The 27,967-nt window shown below is 39.8% G+C and overlaps 1 protein-coding gene across 1 annotated transcript; it reads right to left on the bottom strand.

Moving 5' to 3' along the window:
* Positions 1 to 25,693, bottom strand: PSKH2 (protein serine kinase H2; the record flags this gene model as incomplete). Its single annotated transcript, XM_082675249.1, is given in 10 exon segments — positions 1 to 156; positions 160 to 260; positions 263 to 290; positions 294 to 296; positions 20,590 to 20,697; positions 20,700 to 20,759; positions 20,763 to 20,821; positions 20,824 to 20,920; positions 20,922 to 21,258; positions 25,644 to 25,693. Coding segments are annotated over 10 exon segments (999 nt in total).
* Positions 25,694 to 27,967: the final 2,274 nt, after the last annotated feature.

Here is a 27,967-nt window from a genome sequence, read left to right as displayed (position 1 = left end):
CTAAAGTGCAGATAGTGGTGATTCTTCTACCTTTAAGTTTCTCTTGCTCCACATATGCCTTGATTTATGATAAGAACATCGCTTAGAAGATTGTGCAGATCTGGGACTCTGTGGTTGGGGAGATGCCCTCCGCATGAAGTTTTGGGAAATGACCCTCTAAATATTCTTCATGGAAGATCCTGCAGTCATGAGGACCCAGGGATGGTCCAGGGCCTGCCCAGCTGACACTTGATGTTTAGCCTCCAAAATCAGTAGTTTGTTAAGTCCTTCACCCAGTGGGATATAGTTGGTCAAGGCTAAGAAGAAAAGTAAATAAATAAAATAGAATAAAATAAATAAAATAAAAACACACACAAACACACATACAGAATCATGTTCTTAATTACAAAGGTCAATGCTTATTAAATCCAAATGACTTCTTCAAATAAGCCATTCGGAGATTATGTCATTAAACATGTAGTGAACCTAAAATTCCACTTTTGAAAAGACAAAAAAAAAATCTCTCTTTAGCAAAAGAAAAAAACCAACACAAAAATTCTCTTCCAAACTCTCTGTCCAACGAATGAGAATTCTTTTCCAGAAATCTGTCCAGTGTGCTGCCAGCAGCGATGCAAGTTTCCACATCCTGTTCACATAAGCAGGATAAGGCAAAGCAGCTCTTGTTGGTGAACTCCACCAGTATCAGGTGAGTATTTACCCCATTGTGGTCAAGTCAGAGAGCCCCTATGACTCCAGGAATGAGTTAGAATGGAAAGTGGAATGGACTGGGAAATCATCAACTTTTCTCTCCCTTTGAAAACTTACTCTGGACTTACGATGCCTACCTCTCCACAGCCTGGAGAGAAAAGAGGACTTTGGGGAAGAATCCCTCACAGCGCCTTTCCTTTGAGCACACAGGGCCCTCATGACTCCCAGTCAGTTGCCTACAAGTGGGATTCAGCCCGTAGCAGAGATATGACATGTTCAACCAGCTATTTGATGTTTCGAGGACGTATTCTGGCAAAATCTACAGCTTTTGCACATAATTTAAGTACGATGACAGAAATTCATAGTGACTTTTGTGAGGATGGGGACAAGAGGGCTGTTGTTTTTCCTCAAACTTGTTTTCTGTGTTACCTATCAACATGTAGCACGTATCTGGAAAATACTATGGTTTTGTATCCCTCCTTATCTAGAAAGGAGAGAGATTGAGAAAACTGACCATATATTTGCTATATTGCAAACAGCAATTTCTGGTTGATATGTGTATCTCAAGAAAAATAAGGGAATCCTTACAAGCTATTGCTTTGTCCTTGTGGAAGGAAAAATCAAACTCCATACATAAACATCACAGCCTCCAATCTCTTAGCACTCTGAGAATCTGGATCAAAGAAATCAGTAAAGGAATTACTCTTCTTTTTTTCCTTCAGTTTATTTAGATAAATGAGATACGAGAAATGTTTATCCCAAAAATAAAATTCCTGAAATAAATGAACACACTTGCCAAACACAAATAAAACATAAACCTTGCAAGTCTAGACAAAACATGTCAGTAGCTGAAACTCATGATGGCATGTCCTCTGATTCTGGCTAGACATTTAGTTGGCCCTGGATCCAGACATATTTATCTGGGCTCATGTCTAGTTAAATGAAGGTTAAATTAGATGTCTTCAGTGGAGCATTATAAGACAAGCAACTGAATCTTTCTGGAAAGAATATAAAATATGTGCAATGAGATTTATGGAGAGCTCATTAAGATGACCAAATGAATATACATTGAAAATGCAGTTGCAGAAAATAAGGTAACTAGTGTCCTGGAAAAGAACTCTTCAGACAAAGCTCATTATTCAAACACAGGTTATAAATGACAGAATCCCTGAGCCACAAAGAACAACTAGAGAGTATGTAGAAGACAGTTTCATGTTACATATTAGAAGACAACAGGTACAAGGAAAAAAATGTTAAGACTTCTACTGTATTTTTATCTTCTTAATCCAAACTTTATTTTTGTCTATGTTTTATAAAGTATAAAACAGATTAATATGCATACATGTACATATTCTAGAAATGCATAAAAACTGAGTGTGCATGCTCAAAATTTTTGAGCTAATAGTGTTATATGACACAAAACAATCAGGTTGTGGCACCACAGGTTGAATCAAATCCCTACTCTGGACCAACTGTCACCTGATGACATCATTAAGTTCTGTCAGCAGCTTTCACAACCACGTTATGTCCAATGAGGCTTTCCTCACCATTTCTCTTCTTAGACATGGCCACTCCCACTCTTTGACTTTAAAATTCCCATTTGGCTTTTCTCCACAGTCTCAGGGAGACACTGCTGTCAGCCAGCCAGTTAACCCGTCTTAATGTGGAAAGAGCTGCAGATTGAGGTAAGGGGATCTGGACCAGACAGGTTGACTGGCCACACTCAGCTCAAGATCTTGGTTTCCTCATCAGAAAAATGGGGATCATCATATCTCCTATTAGGAACAAATTAATAAAGTATGTGAAAAATGGTTTTCAAAGTATAAAATATTAGGAAGATTGTTGTTGCTTTTGCCATGGTTACTATTAAATCACAATGTAACTTCCTCCTCAGTACTTCTATAGACACCTCACTAACAATATTTAGAGGACAAGAAGATGCAAATTATCCAAAACTTCTCAGACTAATTCCACTTATTATTACCAAGATAAATGTAGGTCCTCAAAAAAAATTATTCTGTGTGAAGTGGTAATGAACCATGTAAAAAGAAAGACAGCACTTTCTTTTATCCCAAGCTCATCCAATTAGTTACAAGTACATTGTAATATTTGTGGACAATATGGGGCTTTCTCCACTTTCTTCTCTCTTCCTTTGTTCATTTCTTCCTATTTCTCTGTCCTCTCTAATAGAAACTAGCTAAACTGTACAAAACAACAACAAAAAAGGGTATAAAAGTAAAATTCAATACTAGCAATTGCACTATTAGCTTTGGAGGAATTAAAAAATTTTAGAAGGATGGTATCATGTTCTATTGATGTCTTGACTCCTTTGCCTCTAAACAGAGAAGTAGGGGATGATAGTAGTTTATTGCTTTCCAATTTGTTGATGAATACTTTTCTCTTAATGTGACCCAAGTGCAGGGCCTTTGAAAGAGTCTGGCTCTCTGGATCCTGTCCCAGTGAGGCTCTTGCTGGCTTATTGTTCAGCATAGACTTCCAGCTTCCCCTTCACCTGGTGCTCCCTGGACTTCTCTGCAGTATTCCATTCACTGGCTCTGTCCTTCACCCCATCCTTTCCTGCCCTTCTTCCTCATTCTGACAACCAGGCCTTACTTTCACCTCTAATTTTATGCATCATCTCCCAAATTAAATTATTTGTCCAGGATTCTCTTACCTAGGGGTTGCCCACAGCTTAGTCTCCTTCACTTTCCTCCCCAGGAGCCCCAGGAGTCCCCATAGAGATTCCCAGCTCCCCCTGCAAGAGACTACAGAGTCCTACATTCCAGATTCCCATGTTAATTCTTTCCTTTTAATGAACACTAATTAATAAAGGTAATGTAATAGCTTGTCAGAAGGTTACCAAATATACAAAAACTGACTATGTAACTAGTTTAAAAATGAATAATATTCATATGACTAGTCAAAGCTTTCATATTTCTTGGTTCCTTTGAGGCATTCCCACAGAGAATCATTATTAAAAATCATTATTAAAAGCTAGACACCACAAGCACAAGCACATGCAATATAGATGTAGTCCCTAAAATTTTGGATGCAATGTCTTAAATTTTAAACATTGTAATGGTGATCATTTTTTAATGTACAGAAATATTGGATCACTATGTTGTGCACTAGGAATTAACACAGTGCTGTAGGACAATTGTACTTCAAAAACAAACAAAACTCATAGAAAAAGAGATCAGATTTTTTGGCTACCAGAGGCAGGTGGGAAGGGGGAAGAGGAATTGAATGAAGGTGGTTAAAAGGTAGAAACTTCCAGTTACAAGATAAATAAGTATTGGGGTTGTAATATACAAGATTTAATAATTAGCACTGCTGTATGTTATACATGAAAGTTGTTAAGAGAGTAAATACTAAGAGTTCTCATCACAAGGAAAAATATTTTTTCTTTTTCTTTTATTTTGTATCTCTATTAGATGATGGATGTTCACTAAATTTATTGTGAAAATCATTTCATGATATATATAAGTCAAATCATCATGCTGTATACCTTAAACTTATACAGTGTGGTATGTCAATGATACCTCAATAAAACTGGAAGAAAAAAATTTAAGGATTATAATTAATGTTGAAACTTGATAAATATAGAGCTTATAGAAGTAAAGTGCAATTACTGGTGGATTTAATCATAAGTTTTCATAAAACTACAAACATCTATTTTTCTCAAGGTAATATTAATCCCCTCAAAAATTGTTGTTTTTATTAAAATTTCTCCTGGTGATAAACCTCTGACAAGCATTTCCCTTCCTTCTTTGAACTTTAGCCTTATGGCCTTGGTAGGATTTCACTTAAGCTTTACAATTAAATTTTATGTAAATGTGTCCCAAAGTACTGACAACTCTCCATAACTTTGTTAGCAGTAGACTGGGCAAAATCATTATTCCTCATTTCAAAAAGTAAGAGATTCTGTACATCATCTTTATGTCATAGATATTTAAGGTTTTTTTTTCTTCCCAATATTCAGACTCCCTAGACTTCAAATTAGGTCTTATATTTGCCAAAGCTGAAACAGCTCAAAGTCAAGATTTGACTAATTATGTCACAATGCTCTATCTGATTTGACTAATTATGTCACAATGCTCTATCTGTTGGGACATTTGTAAACCCTGGAAAAAGTGAATAGACATTCACAAGTTATTATAGGTGACATCTAATAAAAAATGGAGAAACAGCCAATTAATCTTACATGAGGCTCATAAAGAAGATATTTTTGTAAGTTAAGAGGATAATTTTGAGGCTCTTGACATGGGGGGAGGGATGGTTTAAGCTCTTCACTGATAAAGAAACTGCTGAAACTTTAAAAGGATTCAGCAGAGATTATCCTCAAAGAAAGATGATAAGAAAAATAACAAAAAATTGAATTGGCCTTTGAATGCTAAATCATCGGTTGCCCCATTCTTCCATACATAAAATACATTTAGAACTAGTTCCTATATTATAAGCCTCATAAACCATAATATAAATAATATAAATATAATATTAAATCCAGATACTTCTAAGTTTATGAAAACTTTATGCAAATAGTTCTTTTCCCCTCAACTCCATGAATTCCATTGATAAGATCAACGTCAAGAAGTGCAACATAATCAAGGAAGCCAATAACTATTTTCCACTCTAATCACTATCCTTTATGCCAAGGCTAACATCCACACAGTCAAAGTGAGATGAACCACTGTTCCAATTCTTTTTATTTTAACATATTTATTGGAGTATAATTGCTTTACAATGGTGTGTTAGTTTCTGCTTTATAACAAAGTGAATCAGTTATACATATACATATGTCCCCATGTCTCTTCCCTCTTGCATCTCCCTCCCACCCTCCCTATCCCACCCCTCAAGGTGGTCACAAAGCACTGAGCTGATCTCTCTGTGCTATGCGGCTGCTTCCCACTAGCTATCTATTTTATGTTTGGCAGTGTATATATGCTCATATCACTCTCTCACTTTGGCCCAGCTTACCCTTCCCCCTCCCCGTATCCTCAAGTCCATTCTCTAGTAGGTCTGAATCTTTATTCCCGTCTTTCCCCTATGTTCTTCTGACCATTTTCCTTTCTTTCTTTCTTTCTTTTTTAATATTCCATATATACGTGTTAGCATACAGTATTTGTTTTTCTCTTTCTGACTTACTGCACTCTGTATGAAAGTCTCTAGGTCCATCCACCTCACTACAAATAACTCAGTTTCGTTACTTTTTATGACTGAGTAATATTCCATTGTATATATGTGCCACATCTTCTTCATCCATTCATCTGCTGATGGACACTTCGGTTGCTTCCATGTCCTGGCTATTGTAAATAGAGCTGCAATGAACATTTTGGTACATAACTCTTTTTGAATTATGGTTTTCTCAGGGTATATGCCAAGTAGTGGGATTGCTGGGTCGTATGGTAGTTCTACTTTTAGTTCTTTAAGCAACCTCCATACAGTTCTCCATAGTGGCTGTATCAATTTACATTCCCACTGACGGTGCAAGAGGGTGCCGTTTTCTCCACACCCTCTTCAGCATTTATTGTTTGTACATTTTTTTATCATGGCCATTCTGACTGGTGTGAAATGATATCTCATTGTAGTTTTGAGTTGCATTTTCTAATGATTAATGATGTTGAGCATTCTTTCATGTGTTTGTTGGCAATCTGTATATCTTCTTTGGAGAAATGTCTATTTAGGTCTTAACCCAATACATTATTGGATTGGGTTGTTTGGTTTTTTGTTATTGAACTGCTTGTAAATTTTGGAGACTAATCCTTTGTAAGTTACTTCATTTGCAAATATTTTCTCCCATTCTGAGGGTTGTCTTTTCGTCTTGTTTATGGTTTCCTTTGCTGTGCAAAAGCTTTGAAGTTTCATTAAGTCCCATTTGTTTATTTTTCTTTTTATTTCCATTTCTCTAAGAGGTGAGTCAAAAAGGATCTTGCTGTGATTTATGTCACAGAGTGTTCTACCTATGTTTCCCTCTAAGAGTTTGATGGTGTCTGGCCTTACATTTAGGTCTTTAATCCATTTGGAGTTTATTTTTGTGTATGGTGTTAGGGAGGGTTCTAATTTCATTCTTCTACATGTAGCTGTCCAGTTTTCTCAGCACCACTTCTTGAAGTGGTTGTCATTTCTCCACTGTGTATTCTTGCCTCCTTTATCAAAGATAAGGTGACCATATGTGTGTGGGTTTATCTCTGGGCTTTCTATCCTGTTCCATTGATCTATATTTCTGTTATTGTGCCAGTACTATACTGTCTTGATTACTGTAGTTGTAGTATAGTCTGAAGTCAGGGAGCCTGATTCCTCCAATTCCATTTTTCTTTCTCAAGATTGCTTTGGCTATTCAGGGTCTTTTGTGTTTCCATACAAATTGTGAAATTTTTTGTTCTAGTTGTGTGAAAAATGCCAGTGGTAGTTTGATAGGGATTCACTGAATCTGTAGGTTGCTTTGGGTAGTAGAGTCATTTTCACAATGTTGATTCTTCTAATCCAAGAATATGGTATGTCTCTCCATCTATTTGTATCATTTTTAATTTCTTTCATTAGTGTCTTATAATTTTCTGCATACAGGTCTTTTGTCTCCTTAGGTAGGTTTATTCCTAGATATTTTATTCTTTTTGTTGCAATGGTAAATGGGAGTGTTTTCTTAATTTCTCTTTCAGATATTTCATCATTACTGTATAGGAATGTAAGAGATTTCTGTGCATTAATTTTGTATCCTGCTACTTTACCAAATTCATTGATTAGCTCTAGTAGCTTTCTGGTAGCATCTTTAGGATTCTCTATATATAGTATCATGTCATCTGCAAGTAGTGACAGCTTTACTTCTTTTCCAATTTGAATTCCTTTTCTTTCTTTTTCTTCTCTGATTGCTGTGGCTAAAACTTCCAAAACTATGTTGAACAACAGTGGTGAGAGTGGGCAAACGTGTCTTGTTCCTGATCCTAGTGGAAATGCTTTCAGTTTTTCACCATTGAGGACGTGTTGGCTGTGGGTTTGTCATGTATGGCCTTTATTATGTTGAGGAAAGTTCTCTCTATGCCTACTTTCTGGAGGGTTTTTATCAAATGGCTGTTGAATTTTGTCAAAAGCTTTCTCTGCATCTACTGAGATGATCATATGTTTTTTCTCCTTCAATTGGTTAATATGGTGTATTACATTGATTGATTTGTGTATATTAAAGAATCCTTGCATTCCTGTAATAAACCCCACTTGATCATGGTGTATGATGCTTTTAATGTGCTGTTGCATTCTGTTTGCTAGTATTTTGTTGAGGATTTTTGCATCTATGTTCATCAGTGATGTTGGCCTGTAGTTTTCTTTCTTTGTGACATCTTTGTCTGGTTTTGGTTTCAGGGTGATGGTGGCCTCATAGAATGAGTTTAGGAGTGTTCCTCCCTCTGTTATATTTTGGAAGAGTTTGAGAAGGATAGGTGTTAGCTCTTCTCTAAATGTTTGATGGAATTTGCCTGTGAAGCCATCTGGTCCTGGGCTTTTGTTTGTTGGTAGATTTTTAATCACAGTTTCAATTTCAGTGCTTGTGATTGGTCTGTTCACATTTTCTATTTCTTCCTGGTTCAGTCTCGGAAGGTTGTGCATTTCTAAGAATTTGTCCATTTCTTCCATTTTATTGGCATACAATTGCTTGTAGTAATCTCTCAGGATCCTTTGTATTTCTGCAGTGTCAGATGTTACTTCTCCTTTTTCATTTCTAATTCTATTGATTTGAGTCTTTTCCCTTTTTTTTTCTTGGTAAGTCTGGCTAATGGTTTATCAATGTTATTTATCTTCTCAAAGAACCAGGTTTTAGTTTTATTGATCTTTGCTATCATTTCCTTCATTTCTTTTTCATTTGCTTCTGATATGATCTTTATGATTTCTTTCCTTCTGCTAACTTTGGTATTTTTGTTCTTCTTTCTCTAATTGATTTAGTATAAGGTTAGGTTGTTTATTTGAGATGTTTCTTGTTTCTTAAGGTAGGCTTGTATAGCTATAAACTTCCCTCTTAGTACTGCTTTTGCTGCATCCCATAGGTTTTGGGTCATTGTGCTTTCATTGTTATTTGTTTCTAGGTATTTTTTGATTTCCTCTTTGATTTCATCAGTGATTTCTTGGGTATTAAATAGTGTGCTGTTTAGCCTCCATGTGTTTGTATTTCTTACGGATTTTTTCCTGTAATTGATACCTAATCTCATAGTGTTGTGGTCAGAAAAGATAGTTGATACAATTTCAATTTTCTTAAATTTACCAAGCCTTGATTTGTGACCCAAGATATGATCTATCCTGGAGAATGTTCCATGAGCACTTGAGAAGAATGTGTATTCTGTTGTTTTTGGATGGAATGTCCTATAAATATCAATTAAGTCCATCTTGTTTAATGTATCATTTAAAGCTTGTGTTTCCCAAAATTGAGCTATTTGTAATGAAGTGGATATACCTAGAGTCTGTCATACAGAGTGAAGTAAGTCTGAAAGAGAAAGACAACTACCATATGCTGACACATATATATGGAATTTAAGAAAAAAAATGTCATGAAGAACGTAGGGGTAAGACAGGAATAAAGACACAGACCTACTAGAGAATGGACTTGAGGATATGGGGAGGGGGAAGGGTAAGTTGGGACAAAGCGAGAGAGAGGCATGGACATATATACACTACCAAACTTAAGGTAGATAGCTAGTGGGAAGCAGCCGCATAGCACAGGGAGATCAGCTTAGTGCTTTGTGACCGCCTGGAGGGGTGGGATAGGGAGGGTGGGAGGGAAGGAGACGCAAGAGGGAAGAGATATGGGAACATATGTATATGTATAACTGATTCACTTTGTTATAAAGCAGAAACTAACATACCATTGTAAAGCAATTATACTCCAATAAAGATGTAAAAAAAAAAAAAAGCTTGTGTTTCCTTATTTCCATTTTGGATGATCTGTCCATTGGTGAAAGTGGGGTGTTAAAATCCCCTACTATGATTGTGTTACTGTTGATTTCCCCTTTTATGGCTGTTAGTATTTGCCTTATGTATTGAGGTACTCCTATGTTGCATGCATAAATATTTACAATTGTTATATCTTCTTCCTGGATTGATCCCTTGATCATTATGTAGTGTCCTTCTTTGTCTCTTGTATTAGTCTTTGTTTTAAAGTCTATTTTGTCTGATATGAGAATTGCTACTCCAGCTTTCTTTGGGTTTCCATTTACATGGAATATCTTTTTCCATCCCCTCACTTTTAGTCTGTATGTGTCTCTAGGTCTGAACTGGGTCTCTTGTAGACAGCATATACACGGGTCTTGTTTTTGTATCCATTCAGCCAGTCTATGTCTTTTGGTTGGAGCATTTAATCCATTTACTTTTAAGGTAATTATCGGTATGTATGTTCCTATTACCATTTTCTTAGTTGTTTTGGGTTTATTATTGTAGGTCTTTTCCTTCTCTTGTGTTTCCTGCCTAGAGAAGTTTGTTTAGCATTTGTTGTAAAGCTGGTTTGGTGGTGCTGAATTCTCTTAGCTTTTGCTTGTTTGTAAATCTTCTAATTTCTCCATCAAATGTGAATGAGATCCTTGCTGGGTAGAGTAATCTTGGTTGCAGGTTTTTCTCCTTCATCACTTTAAATATGTCATGCCTGTCACTTCTGGCTTGTAGAGTTTCTGCTGAAAGATCAGCTGTTAACCTTATGGGGATTCCCTTATGTGTTACTTGTTGTTTTTCCCTTGCCGCTTTTAATATTTGTTCTTTGTATTTAATTTTTGGTAGTTTGATTAATATGTGTCTTGGCATGTTTCTCCTTGGATTTATCCTGTATGGGACTCTCTGTGCTTCCTGGACTTGATTAGCTATTTCCTTTCCCATATTAGGGAGGTTTTCAACTATAATCTCTTCAAATATTTTCTCAGTCCCTTTCTTTTACTCTTATTCTTCTGGGACCCTTATAATTTGAATGTTGGCACATTTAATGTTGTCCCAGAAGTCTCTGACACTGTCCTCAATTCTTTTCATTCTTTTTTCTTTATTCTGCTCTGCAGTAGTTATTTCCACTGTTTTATCTTCCATGTCACTTATCTGTTCTTCTGCCTCAGTCATTCTGCTATTGTTCCCTTGTAGAGAATTTTTAATTTCATTTATTGTGTTGTTCATCATTGTTTGTTTGCTCTTTAGTTCTTCTAGGTCCTTGTTAAGCATTTCTCATATTATCTCCATTCTATTTCCAAGATTTTGGATCATCTTTACTATCATTATTCTGAATTCTTTATCAGGTAGACTGCCTATTTCCTCTTCATTTGTTAGGTCTGGTGGGTCTTTGCCTTGCTCCTTCATCTGCTGTGTGTTTCTCTGTCTTCTCATTTTTCTTAACTTACTGTGTTTGGCGTCTCCACTTCGCAGGCTGCAGGTTTGTAGTTTCCGTTATTTTTGGTGTCTGTCCCCAGTGGCTAAGTTTGGGTCAGTGGGTTGTGCAGGCTTCCTGGTGGAGGGGACTAGTGCCTGTGTTCTGGTGGATGAAGCTCGATATCATCTTTCTGGTGGGCTGGTCTATGTCTGGTGGTGTGTTTTGGGTTGTCTGGGCCTTATTATGATTTTAGGCAGCCTCTGTGCTAATGGATGGGGTTGTGTTCCTGTCTTGCTAGTTGTTTGGCATAGGGTGTCCTACACTGTAGCTTGGTGGTCTTTGAGTGGAGCTTGGTCTTGGCATTGAGATAGAGAACTCTGCAAGATTTTCACAGTTTGATATTACATGGAACTGGGAGGTCTCTTGTGGACCAGTGTCCTGAACTTGCCTCTCCCACCTCAGTGGCACAGCCCTGATGCCTGGCTGGAGCACCAAGAGCCTGTCCTCCACATGGCTCAGAATAAAAGTGAGAAAAAAGAGAAAGAAAGAAAGAAGGTAAAATAAAATAAAATAAAGTAAAATAAAGTTATTAAAATAAAAAATAATTATTAAGGAAAAAAAGATTTTTTTAAGGAATTTAAAAAAAATGGACAGACAGAACCCTAGGACAAATGGTAAAAGCAAAGCTATTATGACAAAATCACACACAGAAGCACACACTCACAAAAAGAGAAAAAGGGAAAAAATATATATATATCGTTGCTCCCAAAGTCCACCTCCTGAATTTGGGATGATTCGTTGTCTATTCAGGTGTTCCACAGATGCAGGGTACAAGTTGATTGTGGAGATTTCATCCGCTGCTCCTGAGGCTGCTGGGAGAAATTTCCCTTTCTCCTGTTTGTTCACATAGCTCCCGGGTTTCAGCTTTGGATTTAGCCCCGCCTCTGCGTGTAGGTCGCCTGAGGGTGTCTGTTCTTCTCTCAGACAGGACGGGGTTAAAGGAGCAGCTGATTTGGGGGCTCTGGCTCACTCAGGCCGGGGGAGGGAGGGGTACGGATGCAGGGCGAGCCTGTGGCAGCAGAGGCCGGCGTGACGTTGCACCAGCCTGAGGCGCACCGTGCGTTCTCCCGGGGAAGTTGTCCCTGGATCACGGGACCCTGGCAGTGGCGGGCTGCACAGGCTCCCAGGAGTGGTGGTGTGGATAGTGACCTGTGCTCGCACACAGGCTTCTTGGTGGCGGCAGCGGCAGCCTTAGCGTCCCATGCCCGTCTCTGGGGTGCGCGCTGGTAGCCGCGGCTCACGCCCGTCGCTGGAGCTCCTTTAAGCGATGCTCTTAATCCCCTCTCCTCGCGCACCCAGAAACAAAAGAGGGAAGAAAAAGTCTCTTGCCTCTTCGACTGGTCCAGATTTTTCCCCGGACTCCCTCCGGGCTAGCTGTGGCTTACTAGCCCCCTCAGACTGTGTTCACGCCACCAACCCCAGTCCTCTGCCTGGGATCTGACCGAAGCCAGAGCCTCAGCTCGCAGTCCTGCCTGCCCCGGCGGGTGAGCAGACAAGCCTCTTCGGGCTGGTGAGTGCTGGTCGGCACAGCTCCTCTGTGCGGGAATCTCTCCGCTTTGCCCTCCACACCCCTGTTGCTGCACTTTCCTCCATGGCTCTGGAGCTTCCCCCCTCCGCCACCAGCAGTCTCCGCCCGTGAAGGGGCTTCCTAGTGTGTGGAAACCTTTCCTCCTTCACGGCTCCCTCCCACTGGTGCAGGTCCTGTCCCTGTTCTTTTGTCTCTGCTTTTTCTTTTTTACTTTTGCCCTACCCAGGTACGTGGGGAGTTTCTTGCCTTTTGGGAGGTCTAAGTCTTCTGCCAGCGTTCAGTAGGTGTTCTGTAGGAGTTGTTCCACATGTAGATGTATTTCTGATATATTTGTGGGGAGGAAGGTGATCTCCGCGTCTTACTCTTCCGCCATCTTGAAGCTTCTCTATGTTTTAATTCTTACAAACACTAACTATTGGTGATTGAGTTTAAAAGAAGATATACATACATTCAATTTAAGGTGAGTCAAAGAAGAGATGAAGAAAGTGACAAGCAGAAAATGAAATCCAATTTGAAAAATTTATAATCTTTAAATTATTTTCTGTAAAATAACTTTTAAAGTAAAAATATCATTAAAGAAATATTAAGCACCACTTTTTTGTGAGCAGAAGTACTTAGGAACTAAAACACAGGAATAGGAACCAAATTACAAGAATTATGGCCTGAGATACAGTGTAATGTTCATTATTGGCATTCTAGTCAGGATAGAAAGAGAATGAACGGGAGTTAAAGGACCAAATCTTCTGCTCTCCTCTCCTTTTTTTCCTACTTAATAACCTGAGTAGAGGAGAAATATAGTAAAGAAAAAAATGTGAGAAACTAGTGGAGATAAGGAAATAGAAAGAAACTGGGATCATGGCTGGTGAGCATAATCCATCAGATCTTTTCCTTCCAAGGGAACATATCAGTAAATTTCTTCCTAACAGTACATCAATCATAGGTGAATCTAAGCAGATGGGCACCACTTTCTATTAATGTCCATGTGGGTTATTTTTAAAATATCTTTTTAGGGCTTCCCTGGTGGTGCAGTGGTTAAGAATCTGCCTGCCAATTCACAGAACACAGCTTCGAGCCCTGGTCCGGGAAGATCCCACATGCCGCGGAGTAGCTAAGCCCATGCACCACAACTACTGAGCCTGTGCTCTAGAGCCCGCGAGCCACAACTACTGAAGCCCATGTGCCTGGAGCCCGTACTCTGCAACAAGAGAAGCCACGGCAATGAGAAACCCACACACCACAATGAAGAGTAGCCCCCACTCGCCACAACTAGAGAAAACCCGCGCACAGCAACGAAGATCCAACGCAGCCAAAAACAAATAAATAAATAAAATAATTTTATTAAAAATATATATATATATCTTTTTAATACCAGTGTTTATCCTTGTCAGCTAGCTAATATGGTTATGACTCACTTTATTATCAATTTACTTCACACCAAAAAAAGATTACTGCGATATAGTGGAGATAATTAGGCAAAATATGTGTTTCTCAACTAATTGGCAAGAATGTGTCATTGATTTATCATTAATATTAAAAATCTAACACCACACGTTTCTCACCATTCCATTTAAAAGGTGAGACAGGTACACTTGATAACTATATACTCTCTCTCTCTCTCTCTCTCTCTCTCTCTCTATATATATATATATATTATATAGTTAAGCAAAATTCAAACTTTCATTCCCAATATTTCCCTTATTAATAGTAATAATAACAGAAATAGCCAACACATATATAGCACTGACTACATATGTACTAACATATAAATCTATTCTAAGCACTTTATATCTATTAGCTCATTTGATCTTCACAACAACCCTGTTAGGCAGATACTGTCATTATTTCTGTTTTACAAATGAAGAAACTGAGATACAGAGAAATTAAGAAGCAAGCCCAGAGTTACACAGTTAGTAAATGGCACAGCTGGGAGTGAAGGGCAGCCAGTATCGCTCCAGACTGTGCTCTTAACATTTACACTACACTACTTTACAAAAGACTCATATAAATATGCATTCACGTGCACACAAATGCTCTAAAAGTCTTAATTTTTACTAGTCAACTTATTCTGTTTCCTGTGCTTTTGCATATGTTGTTCTGTCTACTTAGAATGTGTTCATCTCCCTTTCAGAAACTCCTACTCTTCCACCAAGTCACAGCACAAATGTCCCCTTCTCCAGGAAATCTGACCCTGCTTTCCTACACAGTGAGAGGCTCTCTTCCCTTGCTCCATGGACTTTGAGCCATTTTTCCTATGTGTATCACAGCCTTCATATTTGAAGAGATACGTAGTAATACGTGGACTGTTAGACAAGAGCACTAGATCCCCAAGAGCAGGGACACCGAGCATTTTTCATGTGGGTATTCCCCAAGCTGAGCTTGATTCCTGACATGAAGAAAGCCTAACCAGGAAGAAGGAAGGGGTGGAGACACACAAGCATGCATCAAATGGTCTCCAGGAGAATTATGGATGAGACTCCAGCACGAGCCCTGCCACCATGCTGAAAGCATTGTGATGGCATTGGTGACTAAGTAGGTAAGCAAAGGTCTCCCTCACACAGTGGGGAGGAACTCTTTGCTCTCTTCCACCTCTTTTCCACCATGTGCTATGTCTTGTTACCCTGGTTGCTCCTCAGGCATTGCCGGGAGCACCTGGAATGGGGAACTGCCACCTCTATCTTACAAAACCCAGTAAAATAAATGCAGCCTTTAAACCACCCAAATATTCCAGAATGTACCTAATCAATTCAGCAACTAAAAATATGAGTTATCTAATAGTCTACCATACCATAAATTAAAATTTGTATTCTATGCTCAATGCAGTGATGGTTGAGATCCATTTACTCGTGTAGGTATAAATCAGAATCTCAATTTTTATAAGCAATTCAGTTTTAAGAAATGCGATGTCTATGCTTACCTCTTTGTGATATCATATTGGAGACAGGTAGAAAAATATGACAGAATCCCAGCCTTCAAGGAGCCTACAATATCTTAGAAAGATGACACATAGATTAAGTGTCAAAACAAAAGAAATTTATGGTAATCCTAAACAGTATTCAGAAAAGGAAAGAACAACAGTGGAATGGTCATAAAAGCTTCATGAAAAGGAATGTACTTCACACCGAAATCAAGAAAAATTAAACATTAACATTATAGCTAATTTTTTGCCTAGACATGGGTGAGACTAGAGTACAGATCTGCCAGGTGTCTAGTAAAGTATCAGCTATTTATATTAAACATGTCTCTCTTCTTCACCATAAGAGATCTCTGGATGTTCTGATGCTATTTATTTCACTCTTACATCTGACTTCCAGAGAAAAGAAGTGATTCACACAATGTGTCACACCTGGAATTTCAGTTATAGACAACAGGACTTTTTAAAAAGACAGTGCAAATCTATCATCTTACAGTTTTGCAGGTCAAAAGTCTGAAATGGATCTTAGGGACTAAAATCAAGGTATCAGCAGAGCCGTTTTCCTCTTAGAGATGGACTAAAAGCAAGGTGTTAGCAAAGCTGTGTTCCTTTCAGAGGTTCTAGGGGAGAATCTGTTCCCTGCCTTTTCCTGCTTCTAGAAACCACCCACATTTCTTGGCTAATTGTGTGCCTTCCTCCATCCTCAAAACACATTAATCCAACCTATCTTTCTGTCTTCACATGTCCTCTAACTTTGACCCTTCTTCCTCCATTACATATAAAGACACTTGTGATCACATTGGGTCCACCCAGATAATCCAAGATAATCTCCTCATCTCAAAACCCTTAATTTAATCATGTCTGCAAATTTCCTTTTGTAAACTAGTATAAAGACCTGTAAACTAATATAGCCACAGATTCTGAGTATTAAGATGTGGACATCTTTGCCGGGTGTGTGGGAGGGGGGTGGCGGCATTATTCTGTCTATCACATCTATGCTTCCAGACTTGATGGTCACCCTGGTTTTTAAATAAAATTGGTGCATTTAGAAATTACTAGACTTCTTGATAGGTATAGACAACAATATTATGACAGAGAAAACATGATGATACCCTTATCTGAGTTTATCGACATATGTTTCCTTGGTGTCATGGAATGAATGTTTGTGTCCCTCCGAAATTCATATATAGAAGCCCTAACCCCTAGTGTGGCTGTATTTGGAGATGAAATTTCTAAGGAAGTAATTATGGTTAAATGAGGTCATTATGGTGGGGCCCTGATCTGATAGGATTAGTGTCCTCATAAGAAAAAAACACCAGAGAGTTCATTCTCTCTTTCTCTGTATGCACACAAAGAAGACATCAAATGAGCACACAGTGATATGGCAGCTGCCTGTGAGCCAAGAGAAGAGGCCTCAGAATGAAACCTACCTTGCTGGCATCTCAATCTTGGACTTCCTAGACTCTAGACCTGTGAGAAACAAATTTCTGTTGTTTAAGCCACCCAGTCTGTAGCATTTTGTTATGGCAGCTCAAGATGACTAAGACACTTGGTAATATTATAAGAAAATGTTAATATGTAGACATATGTGGCTGACAAGCATGGGGAAGAAGGCCAAGGGAATATAAATCCAATAAGTTATTAAAAGCAGTTGCACTTCTGCTCTGTGGTATGTGCTTTCAGTACTCTGGGGCTACAGACAGGCATTTCCTCAAGAGACAGAGCATGACATCATGGAGATATCAGTGCTCCATCCTGCCGCTGAGCCCCTCTTTTCAGTATGTGCGTATACTCTTCTCTTTTGGAGTGTTTTGCTTCTGAAATGCAGCACCTCGATCTTTTTCATCATCACCCTTGGGCTTCGGGGGGTCATTCTGTCTTGATCCCAGAGAGCAGTGAGTATTTGCCACAGCATTCTTATCACCACCACCCCACGGGTCAGCAGAGAGAGGTGGGAGTGAAGACCAGCTCACCTGCCTCAGGCTGGAACAACGCTGTGGGATGAGGCTCACCTCCATGGCCTTGGCCTCCTCCCCTATCCATCCTGGTTCCCTCACTCCCTCACCTGTGTCCATGGGAGTCTATCCTTAATAAATTACTTGTACATGAACCCTCTTCTCAGGGCTGCCTTCTGAGGAAACTGATGTTAGAAATCCTCTGATTTAAACCTGACAAAAGGACCTCTTAATAGAATAATTGTTTATTATTTTTGCACATTAAAAAAGGCATTGTGATATCTAGTCCAAATGTGGCCCCAATGGACCAGGCCCCCTGGAGCCACACTTTACGTGGTCTCCTTGCACGTGGAATCTGGGTTGATCTAGCACTCACAGTAGCCAATAGAATGAGGCAAAAAGGATGTTGTGCCATTTCCAAGCCCAGCCTAAGAGGACTGGTGACTTCTTATCTCCCTCTTGGAATACTGCCTTTTGGAAAGCTTAAACCGCCATGTAAAACGTCTGACTGCCCTGCTGAAGAGACCACGTGGAGAAACCCCATGAAGAGAAAAGGGCCCTGAGATGTACAGAGAGAGGAGAGAGAAAAAGGCGGAGTGGTCCCAGTGACCTAGTTAATCCAGCTTTCCCACCAAGAGGTCAGCCATTTGAGGGGTCATCATGGCTATTCCATCCCAGGCAAGAACCGGATGACTGCAACATCATGTGAAGCAGAAGTGTCACCAAGCTGAGCCCTGTCAACCCACAGAATCATGAGTCATGATAAAATGGTTGTTATTTTAAGGCGTTAGGTTCAGGGAAGGTTTGTTATTCAGCAATAGATAACCAAAACAGAAATATATGTTCTTTGTAAACAAAACCAAAACAGAAATATAGATATACTCAAACTATAAAGAGGAAAACCAAAATGGTACATAATCCGTAAACCGGGAGATAAGCTCTGTTAACATTATACTGCATTGCACTGTATTTCCTCAAAGACTATTTCCTATGCATACATTTTCCCACATGATTTGTGTTAATACCGTATACACAATTTGTATTCTGTTTTTTTTGTTTAACTTGGCAGTATATCGGAAATATTTTCCAATACCCTTATAATGTTTAAGCATGAATAATTTAGGGACTACCGTATGAATGTTCAATAATTTATTCAAACATTCTCTTAGCGTTCTTTTCAATTGTCCACTTTTGTAGTATAGCCCAGATGAGCCTCTTGACACTGAAATCTTTGCTGCATCTGAGATTATTTCCTTAGATTCTTAAAAGTGGAATTAGTAGATCAAAATACATAAACTTTTAAAAGTTCTAGATGTATCTTTTCAAACTACTTTCCAAGAAATCTACAACAATTCATCCTCTACCAGTAGTGAATAACAGGACTAATCTCTTAGTACTCTTAGCAGCAATGAGTAGAATTAAGTTGAGTGTTTTTTTTTTTATCTTTATCAGTTTGAAAGACAAAGAAAAGATATTGTTGTCTTCATTTGCATTTCTTTGGTCATTAGTGAAGCTAGACATTTTTTTCAAGCTTTTAATAATCAGTGGTTTACATTGTCTGTGAATTCTTCCCATCCTTTCCTATCTCCCTATGTAAGTCTCAGTTCTCAATTGTCAATTTGTATCAGTTTTTTAAAAAAACATATATATGTACTATAAGATATTAAATTTGGGGGCTTCCCTGGTGGCGCAGTGGTTGAGAGTCCGCCTGCCAATGTGGGGGACGCGGGTTCCTGCTCCAGTCCGGGAGGATCCCATATGCCGCGGAGCGGCTGGGCCCGTGAGCCATGGCCACTGAGCCTGCGCGTCCAGAGCCTGTGCTCTGCAACGGGAGAGGCCACAGCAGTGAGAGGCCCGCATACCGAAAAAAAAAAAAAGAAAAAGATATTAAATCTGTCAGAGTATAGACAATATTATTTTTCAATTTGTTATTTAGCTTTCAATTTTGCTTAAGATGTTATACATATAGATGTTACACTTTAAGTAGGTAAAATCAAACTATCCATACTTTTCTTTATGCAGGAAAAAAAAAGCCCTTTTATAGTTAAACATAAAATAAATTTGCTCAACAGGAAGTGAATTTCCTATTTTGTCAGGCTTCCCACAGAGAAGTATTGGTAACTTTCCTTCCTTAAACAAAACAAAAAAGTTAACACTTCCGTAAACACTGGGAGTTCCAAGTTTAAACAATGGATAAATATTTTACACAAACTGTGAAGTTAAACATTTCACTGAGGAAACACTACATCTCAAAAAGGGTGTGGATCATCTAGAATCAAGGCAGAAAATCTCTCATCAAACACCCAAGCAGCATGCTGAGCCTCTGAGTACACATAAATCTACTCAGCTGGCTCAGGCTCTGCATGATGATTGGAGAAACAACAGCAAACTCACTCATCTACTTGATGGTCAATGTCATTTGCTAACCACAGACAACTCAGTAATCGAGGCTCTTGCTACCTTGAGACCAGGGGCTCTCAGCCAGGGGTGATTTTGCCCCCTTGGGGACATTTAACAATGTCTGGAGACAGGGCTTCCCTGGTGGCACAGTGGTGAAGAATCCGCCTGTCAACGCAGTTCGAGCCCTGGTCCAGGAAGATCCCAGCAAATAAGGCTGTGCGCCACAACTACGGACCCTGCGCTCTAGAGCCCACAACTACTGAAGCCCGCGTGCCTAGAGCCCATGCTCGGCAACAAGAGAAGCCACTGCGATGAGAAACCCGTGCACCACAACGAAGAGTAGCCACCGCTCGCTGCAACCAGAGAAAAGTCCACGCGCAGCAACAAACACCCAACGCAGCCAAAAAAATAAAATTAAAACAAAAATAGTTATTTTAAAAAAAAACAGTGTCTGGGGACAATTTTGATTGTCACAGCTGGGGGAAGGTGCGTATCTAGTGTAGCTACTAGAAATCAGTATCTACCAGTATCTGCTAGTAGTGTACCTACTGGTACCTAGCTGGTAGAGGCCAGGGATGCTGCTAAACATCCTACAATGCACAGGACAGTCCCACCCCATCACCTCTTCCCACCCCACACCCAATAAAGAATCATCTCGCCCTAAACAGCAATAGCGCTAAGGTTGAGAAACTCTATTCCAGACCAAGTCAATAGAAAGAAAGTGAGCGCTTACATCTCCTCTGTAATTATATTTGCCTTTCAGAATCGTCCTGTAAATTCTCGTATGGCTTTCACCATCTAAAGGCAGGAATCTATGAAGTAAAACATATGTGATTAGGCCTTAAAAGCCCACATGTCAACTGCACTGGTGAAAGGTTTCCTTAGCAAAATCTCGGAGGCTATTTACTCTGGGGTCCCACAGAGCATCTTCACTGTCCAGTCACCACTTTTGTTCCCAGAGTTGCCAACCCAAAATCTGTGATAAAAAATTTTGACTCTGCACCTGGGTGATAACATATGAGATTTTCGGGCTTTAGGTCCCTGTGAGTTATTTTCAATGCGTTGCAAATACCTCATGCCATCACCAACCATGTGGAGGATTCTGACAGCATCCTGCTCTGTAAAGTATCCCTGAGAGATGAGTCCATCAAAGAATTCCCCTCCTGTAGCCAACTCCATCACCATGTAAACTTGATCTTGGGTCTCAAAGATCTCCAGGAGCTGGACAATGTAACGATAGCTAACCCACCACAGGATAGAGAACTCAGATTCACACGCCTCTCTGCCTTCTCTCATTCTGGTTTCCATCACTTTTATTGCAAAATGTTTCTTGGTGGTCTTCTGCTCCATTCTGACAAACTTGCTGAAACTGCCTGTCCTGATAAGAGCCTTGATATCATATCTGTTGGAAGAAAAACCAAATAAATCTGTTACCCTCTGAAGTGATTTTCAAAATTATTTAATTAGATGCTTTATATCATCCTTTCGAGCTTTATATTCCCCCCATCCAATTTCCTTGCATAACTGTGTTCATTATTTTTGAAAGTTACCCCAAATCCTCTTTTGAAATGGAGGCAAGTGATGTAAAAGTAATTAGTTGGTAGAAAGACAAATAATCTTAATAACAATAGCTACCATTTATTACACATTTATTATGTGCCAGGAATTATATTTTTTTAAAATCCTACCCTATAAAATTCCTGCTGGGTGATATTAAAAAGTTAAGTGATTTCCCAAGGCCACACAGATTGTATTGATAGTTGGAATAGATGGGATTTAAATCCAATTCCTTCAAATGCATTTCTCCACAATTTTCTTGAAGAATTTTGGGACCTCCATCTACCATTTTCTTTCCTCCCTCCAACTCTTGTTTTTATCATTCTGCAACAGCAACCACCAAACCAGGTGGAGAGAATAAAAAAGAAGCTTAGTCCTATTTATAACTTCTCCAAAGATGGAGGAAACCATATCAGGAGACAGGGTACAAAGAGGAGGCTTCCTCATGTTGCTAGACTGTGAGCGCTCAGTCCCAGGCATAACTCATATCTCACCCAAGGTATCGCCCCAAATCGCTCCTCAGTAGATGTACCATTGCGAAAGTCAGCATGGTTGAGCTATTATAAGTGCAGCTTTCAGAAGACGGGTAGCGGTGGTGTCAGGACCCCCTTGCAGCCAGCAGCTCTCATAGTTCCCCCTACCTGACGCCACTGCACTTGCAATTTTACACAGCCAACAAAATTTTAACCTGGGATGTATGTCAGTAATGTGTAAAGTAATCATCTCTCAGAAACGCCAGGAAGTCAGCTAGGATTTCAAAGGCTAGGGATCTTAAACTTTAGTTACCTGTGTTAATGTCTATGTAAATTTAAGAATCCTATCAAAATTTAACCTTCTATCTTTATTTAAGAAATGTTGAGAAAGTGCTTGACTTAGAATCACGATTTTAAGCTGGAAAGAATATTAGAGAATGATTTAATCCAACCCCTCATTTTACAAATGAAGACATTTGAAGATCAGGTTAGCTGATTGGTTGTTTAATTTGTGGAGTGAGGATTAGAACCCAGGTCTCCTTACTTGCATCATAATTTGGTGCTTTTCCCACTTTACTAAAACTTCTCCCAGGTAAGAATGCCAACGAATGGCATGCAGTCAAGGAGGACACAGGGAGAAGGTAATTCTTTAAGTCACATACTGAATACCAAAGATTCAAATGCAAATATCAATCTGTACTTTAAACAGCCTTACTTCTTTTTGCTGAGTTTATTCTTCCTGTAGTTTTTTTCATTTGTCTACTTACTTATTCCTTATATTCCTGTGTTTACTGAATAAAAATGGCATTTGGCTGTACCAGCTTACAGAAAATAGCTTTGTTCTATACGGTGCATTTAATTTTCTGGCCAATTACCTTATCAAAACATAACAATTTAGTAATCTTAAATGGATTCTGTCCCCTCTTCTCTTTCCAACTCTGCTTTTTTTATTCACATGCACTCCCAGTATGATTTTGAAGATAATCACAGGCATTTCAAATTCTGTTGCTTTGCAGACCAACACATTACCTCTAATGTGGATGAGAGCACTTTGCAAATACTAATTTATGACTATGCCCTCAAAGCTGCAGGAAAATTCATTTGCTCATGGGATTAATCATCAGCTATCAGACGAATTACCATTTCTGAGGAACTACACTCTCACTCAAATAAAACGAGTGTTATTCAACACTGTTACAAGCCTTCATAAACCAAATGTTTAAAAAAATGTCAGTAATTTGGCATTGGAAGAAACAGTAAGCTTTAAGCCAAAATTTATAGTGCAAATAAATGCTTTCAGATAACAACCATCCCACAACAAAAGCCTGAAGCTGTGGCCTTGCTTGTGAACCCTTGATGGCCATGGATGGTGACTATTTTTATGAGGATGGTGACAATTTTTATGACAATGGTGACTATTTTTATGACTTGGGTGACTATATCTTGTGTAGCGCCTGGCACAGAGGGGACAGCAATAAATGTTGAATGAGAGAATCATTCACTGAATGAATATTATTTCCAAATTATCGCCTTATTTTGAAAACATTAAGAATGGAATCAGGCATGGGAGGATGCATCTACAAGGCCAACCCACCTCCTCCATTTCCACCCTCCACTCCCACCCTCTCACAAAGCAGCCTCAAAGTCAGGTTTGTAGGTCATGCAATTTTACAACATCCCAGAGATTATAAGAAACAAAATTATTACTTTGACCTCAGCTGCCACAAACTGAACATGATAAAAAAAATGAAACATGGAAACAATAATAATATCGCAACCGGTTTGACAGAAGCAATTGTAATGAACTCCCAAGAAGAAAGTGAATAGAGTCAGACTTAATTCTATCATCTATCATTTGGGTTCACAATGGAGAGGAAAGACAACTGTGTTCTAGACCCATTTCTGTCACCAACTTGGATAAGTCACTTAATCTTTTGGGGCTCAATTCCTCATTGGTTAAGGAAGAGCCTTTAGTTAGTCTCTAAAGCTTTCAAATATTGAGATCCTCTACTTCTATGACTTTGTCATAATCTAAGGGCCTGGGACTAACCCGGAGGTGGAGGTTATGAAGGTGGATAAAGACTAGACCAGACTCCCTGGCCACAGATGACCAGAGATGCCACCCAATCAATTCAGTCTTGATAAGACCCCATATCCCCTCTGATTCAAGTTCAGTTGCATCAGCCAACTTTGTTCTTCTCTAAGCTTAGCAGATACTAGAATAATCCTCGAGTCATCCTTATACCAGAATTTCCCAAGGATGCCAGGAAATGGCTCTGCATAGACTCTGGTCAGAACACGGTGATGAGGTGAGCGTATAATCCTAGGACTAGAAGTGTCCCTGAGAATCCAGTCAAGCCACCTACCACTGTGTCCAACCAAACGCTGCAGAGTGGAGGGGATTCCATGGTGTCCTTCCTCCACCTGGCCAACGTGGGGCACCCTGAGGAAATTCTTTCTCAGGCCAACCAACTGGCCAGACTTCCTTGTTCATTTCTTACATGGTCATCTTATGAAGACAGTAACAGTATCTACATGAGGACCTGCACCATGCAGCATCATTTACATATATTACTTAATCATCCTCACAGCATTCTTACGAGGCAGCTATTATTATTATTCCCATTTTACAGAGGTGGAAATTGAGGAAGGAAAAAGGCTAAGGAACATTCCCAATGACACACAATAGAAAAGACAGGAGTGGATCTCAAGTCTGGTTGATTCAAAGCCCTGTTTCTATTCCACTAATTATGATCTCCTTTTCTAGAACGTAACAGAAGATCCTTCACACACCCCAGCTCCAGTGTATGTATTGCAAGTCCCCCCAGGGCTCTGAGGTCAGGGATTCTCTCCCTCTCCTCCCTGCGGCTCCTTCTACTTCTTCAGTCTTTATTTTATTTTATTTTATTTTTGGCTGCATTTTTATCTTTGGCTGCATTGGGTCTTCATTGCTGTGTGCGGGCTTTCTCTAGTTTCAGCAAGTGGGGGCTACTCTTTGTTGTGGTGCACGGGCTTCTCATTGCGGTGGCTTCTCTTGTTGCAGAGCATGGGCTCTGGGTGCGTGGGCTTCAGTAGTTGTGGCTCGCGAGCTCTAGAATGCAGTCTCAGTAGTTGTGGTGAACGGGCTTAGTTGCTCCGTGGCATGTGGGATCTTCCCGGACGAGGGCTCGAACCCGTGTCCCCTGCATTGGCAGGCGGATTCTTAACCACTGCGTCACCAGGGAAGTCCCTACTTCTTCAGTCTTGAACTTTCCCTATCTTCTGCCCTTCCCCCCTCTTTCAAAGAGAAATTGCACTGGACACTTGCTAAAAACATCAAGGAAGACTTTATTCCAGACTATTGCAAGAGGGGTCAAAATTACTGCGATGGGAGAGACTGAACTCAACTGTTGAAACACAAGGCAAGAGAGTTGTAAGGCTGGAGTGAGCTTGTAGGAAATTACTCAAGGGCATTAGGGGAGGAAGGGGTGTCATGGAAGTGAGATTCCTACCCTCCCACAGACACTGGTAGATAGAGCCTCGATCTTTCTTTTATTACATTTCAAAAGGTTGGCGCCCAGGTCCTTGAGAAAGACATTCCTGGGTTGTAAAAGATTTACATCTCAAAGGGCAGAGACGATTTAGGGAGGTCTGTGGCCTTTGATCAGAAAGAAGCGTTAAGGTCGGGTCAAGTCGAGGGGAACTCTAAGGGCGCCTCGGTCAGCGGTTCACCTTGCTCAGCCCAGCCCCTCCGCCTGCGATTCACGTCCCGCTTTACCTGGAGAGGACTTGGGGGTCGAACTTGGCGCGGAGGCGGGCCACCTGCATCCTTTGAGACTCCGGGAAGGCCTTGGCTTTGACTCTCCCGCTCGACCCGGGCCGGCGCGGGCGGCTGGCGCCACAACCCATGGCCACGGCGGGGAGCGGGGCCCGAGGCTCCCGGTGCGCGCGCCCATTTATCCCCGGCTAGCAGAGCAGGCAGAACTGAGCCCCCCGCCCAAGGGCCCTTGTTAGGAAGAAGGCCCGGCCTACAGTCCGGCCGCCTTGATCCGCACTGACCACTGATCCATAGTAGAGCTTGACGTGGTAAAAACAAAGTGGGCGAGAAGTCAGGAGCCTGGGCTTAATTCTCAAGGGCTCAGTTTTCTCATCTGTGAAATGAGGACGTGAACATATAAAGTTAAATAGTTTATAAAGGAGATCTTCCTTCTAAAGGACTTTTATGTCTCCAAGGCAGAGCACACTCATATCCAGATGATATGAACATTAAATATAATATTTTTAAGCTCTAAGAGCTTATAATATTTAAAGTATAAAATATCACTGTCCTCTACTGCATTAATTGAGCACACTAGTCTGTGTCTGGCACTCCGCTAACTCCTACATCTGTAAGAGACATGAGCCTCACCCTCTGAGTGATGCATCTGAGACAGAAAAACTCTGTCTAGAACCCATCCCAATACACTTTGCAAATACAAGGGTAAAATCTGTGGGGGGGAAAAATAGTATTAATTATGTATAATATTAATTATTAATTGAAATTATTATATGATATATCATCTATTTTATCTATTTCATCCTTGTGTTCATAATTATTTATACATGAGTATATGTTATACATATCGTTTTAGTAAATGATATTTTATGTATTGGTCAGATATCAATATATTGATTATGTATAATTTACATTGATAAATTTTATATAATTGATGTGTGGGGAGTGAAATTCAGTCAAAACCAGCCAGGCATGTCAAGATCAGGTACCCCTCAGAGGTTGAGGAGCCAGAAGTGAGGGCCAAGTCTCCCAGTCTAGTGCTCTTTCAATGGTCGTATCCTTTCTAATTTTGTTTAATGTTTAGTTTGGCTTAACAGAGACCATCTGTGGTGAGTCAATTAGTCATGGATTTGCCCAGAAGAAGTGTATTTTGAAGGAAAATGTAAAACACGACTTGGATTTAGCTTAGAGAAAATGAGCCCATCCTGCAAAGGGAGCTTAAGTGCCAAATAGTAGACTTTTCATGAAAAAGAACCCTCAAGATTCGCCAGGTACTGGGAAACAAAGAGAGAAAGTTGGTTGTAAGCAGGTGAAGAATTCATGCTTTTGTGTCGCAAGTTTTTAACTAATTTTCAGAATAGGCAAAATAAGCAGAATGGAAAAGAGAAGAAAAGGGAGGAGATGGAGAGAAGTAAAACGTTCAGGTGCTGCTGAAAGAGCAAGCTCTCCTGTTCAGGGAGCACAGGGCTGTGAGGATGCATGCGGCCCAGCAGATAGGAAGCGTCTACCGTGAATCCTGGCCCTGGCCAGCGGTGACGGCCTGCCTCAGTCCCGCAAGGCAGTCCCTCTAGGCAGCTGGCCACCCAGCAGGGAGAGCTTTGTCAAGAGCCTCCTGCTAAGCCTGAATTTTCCTTGAAAATTGTCTAAAACAAACACTGGTTTTTAAGCTCTTTAGAAATGAAAACAGTAAATAGAAACCACTGATTAGTTCTCTTTTGGAAAGCACCAACAATTAAATGGAAGTGTTGTTGACAATATAAATTCCGTTCCAGGAGACAAAAGTTACTTACGCATTCGAAACTTTTAAGGGTTTTCACCAAGCTTTAAAATGTTAAAATGTTAACCACACATCTTCAGTGTGTTCTTTTAGCCCAACAAACCCCTCCAAAAGGATCAGTAACGTGTAGAATAGCATCCTACTGCAGGGTCTCCTGTGTGTATTTCTCTTTATTGTGCGTAATTGCCTCATTGTTTTGGAGACCACGCAAACACTGTTTGGGACCACATGCTATTTACACATTAATTATTTATAGTTATTTAAATTATATATTTTATCCTAATTGAAGTAATAAATTTGTTCAAGTAAGTTTTAGACTTAAGGCCCATTTTAAATGAACTTTTATTTTTATGTCCTTGTGTTTAGTGCCTATAAATGGCTTCCTGTAACACTCACACCAGTTGAAGAAATGAAAATGGTGTTAAACATCTGATTCTGCGCTAAACTTTACTCTAGTGGTGTTTTCTGAAGAGTATTAAATAAATTGAACCTCCAGTTTCTAAAGAAAAAAAACTTACCTCATCCTCAGCTCCCACTTATTACCCCAAAG

Source organism: Grampus griseus (genome assembly GCF_964374135.1).
Source record: "Grampus griseus genome assembly, chromosome: 17".
Classification (NCBI taxonomy): domain Eukaryota; kingdom Metazoa; phylum Chordata; class Mammalia; order Artiodactyla; family Delphinidae; genus Grampus; species Grampus griseus.
The sequence above is the reverse complement of the archived record's forward strand: the minus strand, read 5'-3'. Positions and strand labels throughout refer to the sequence as shown.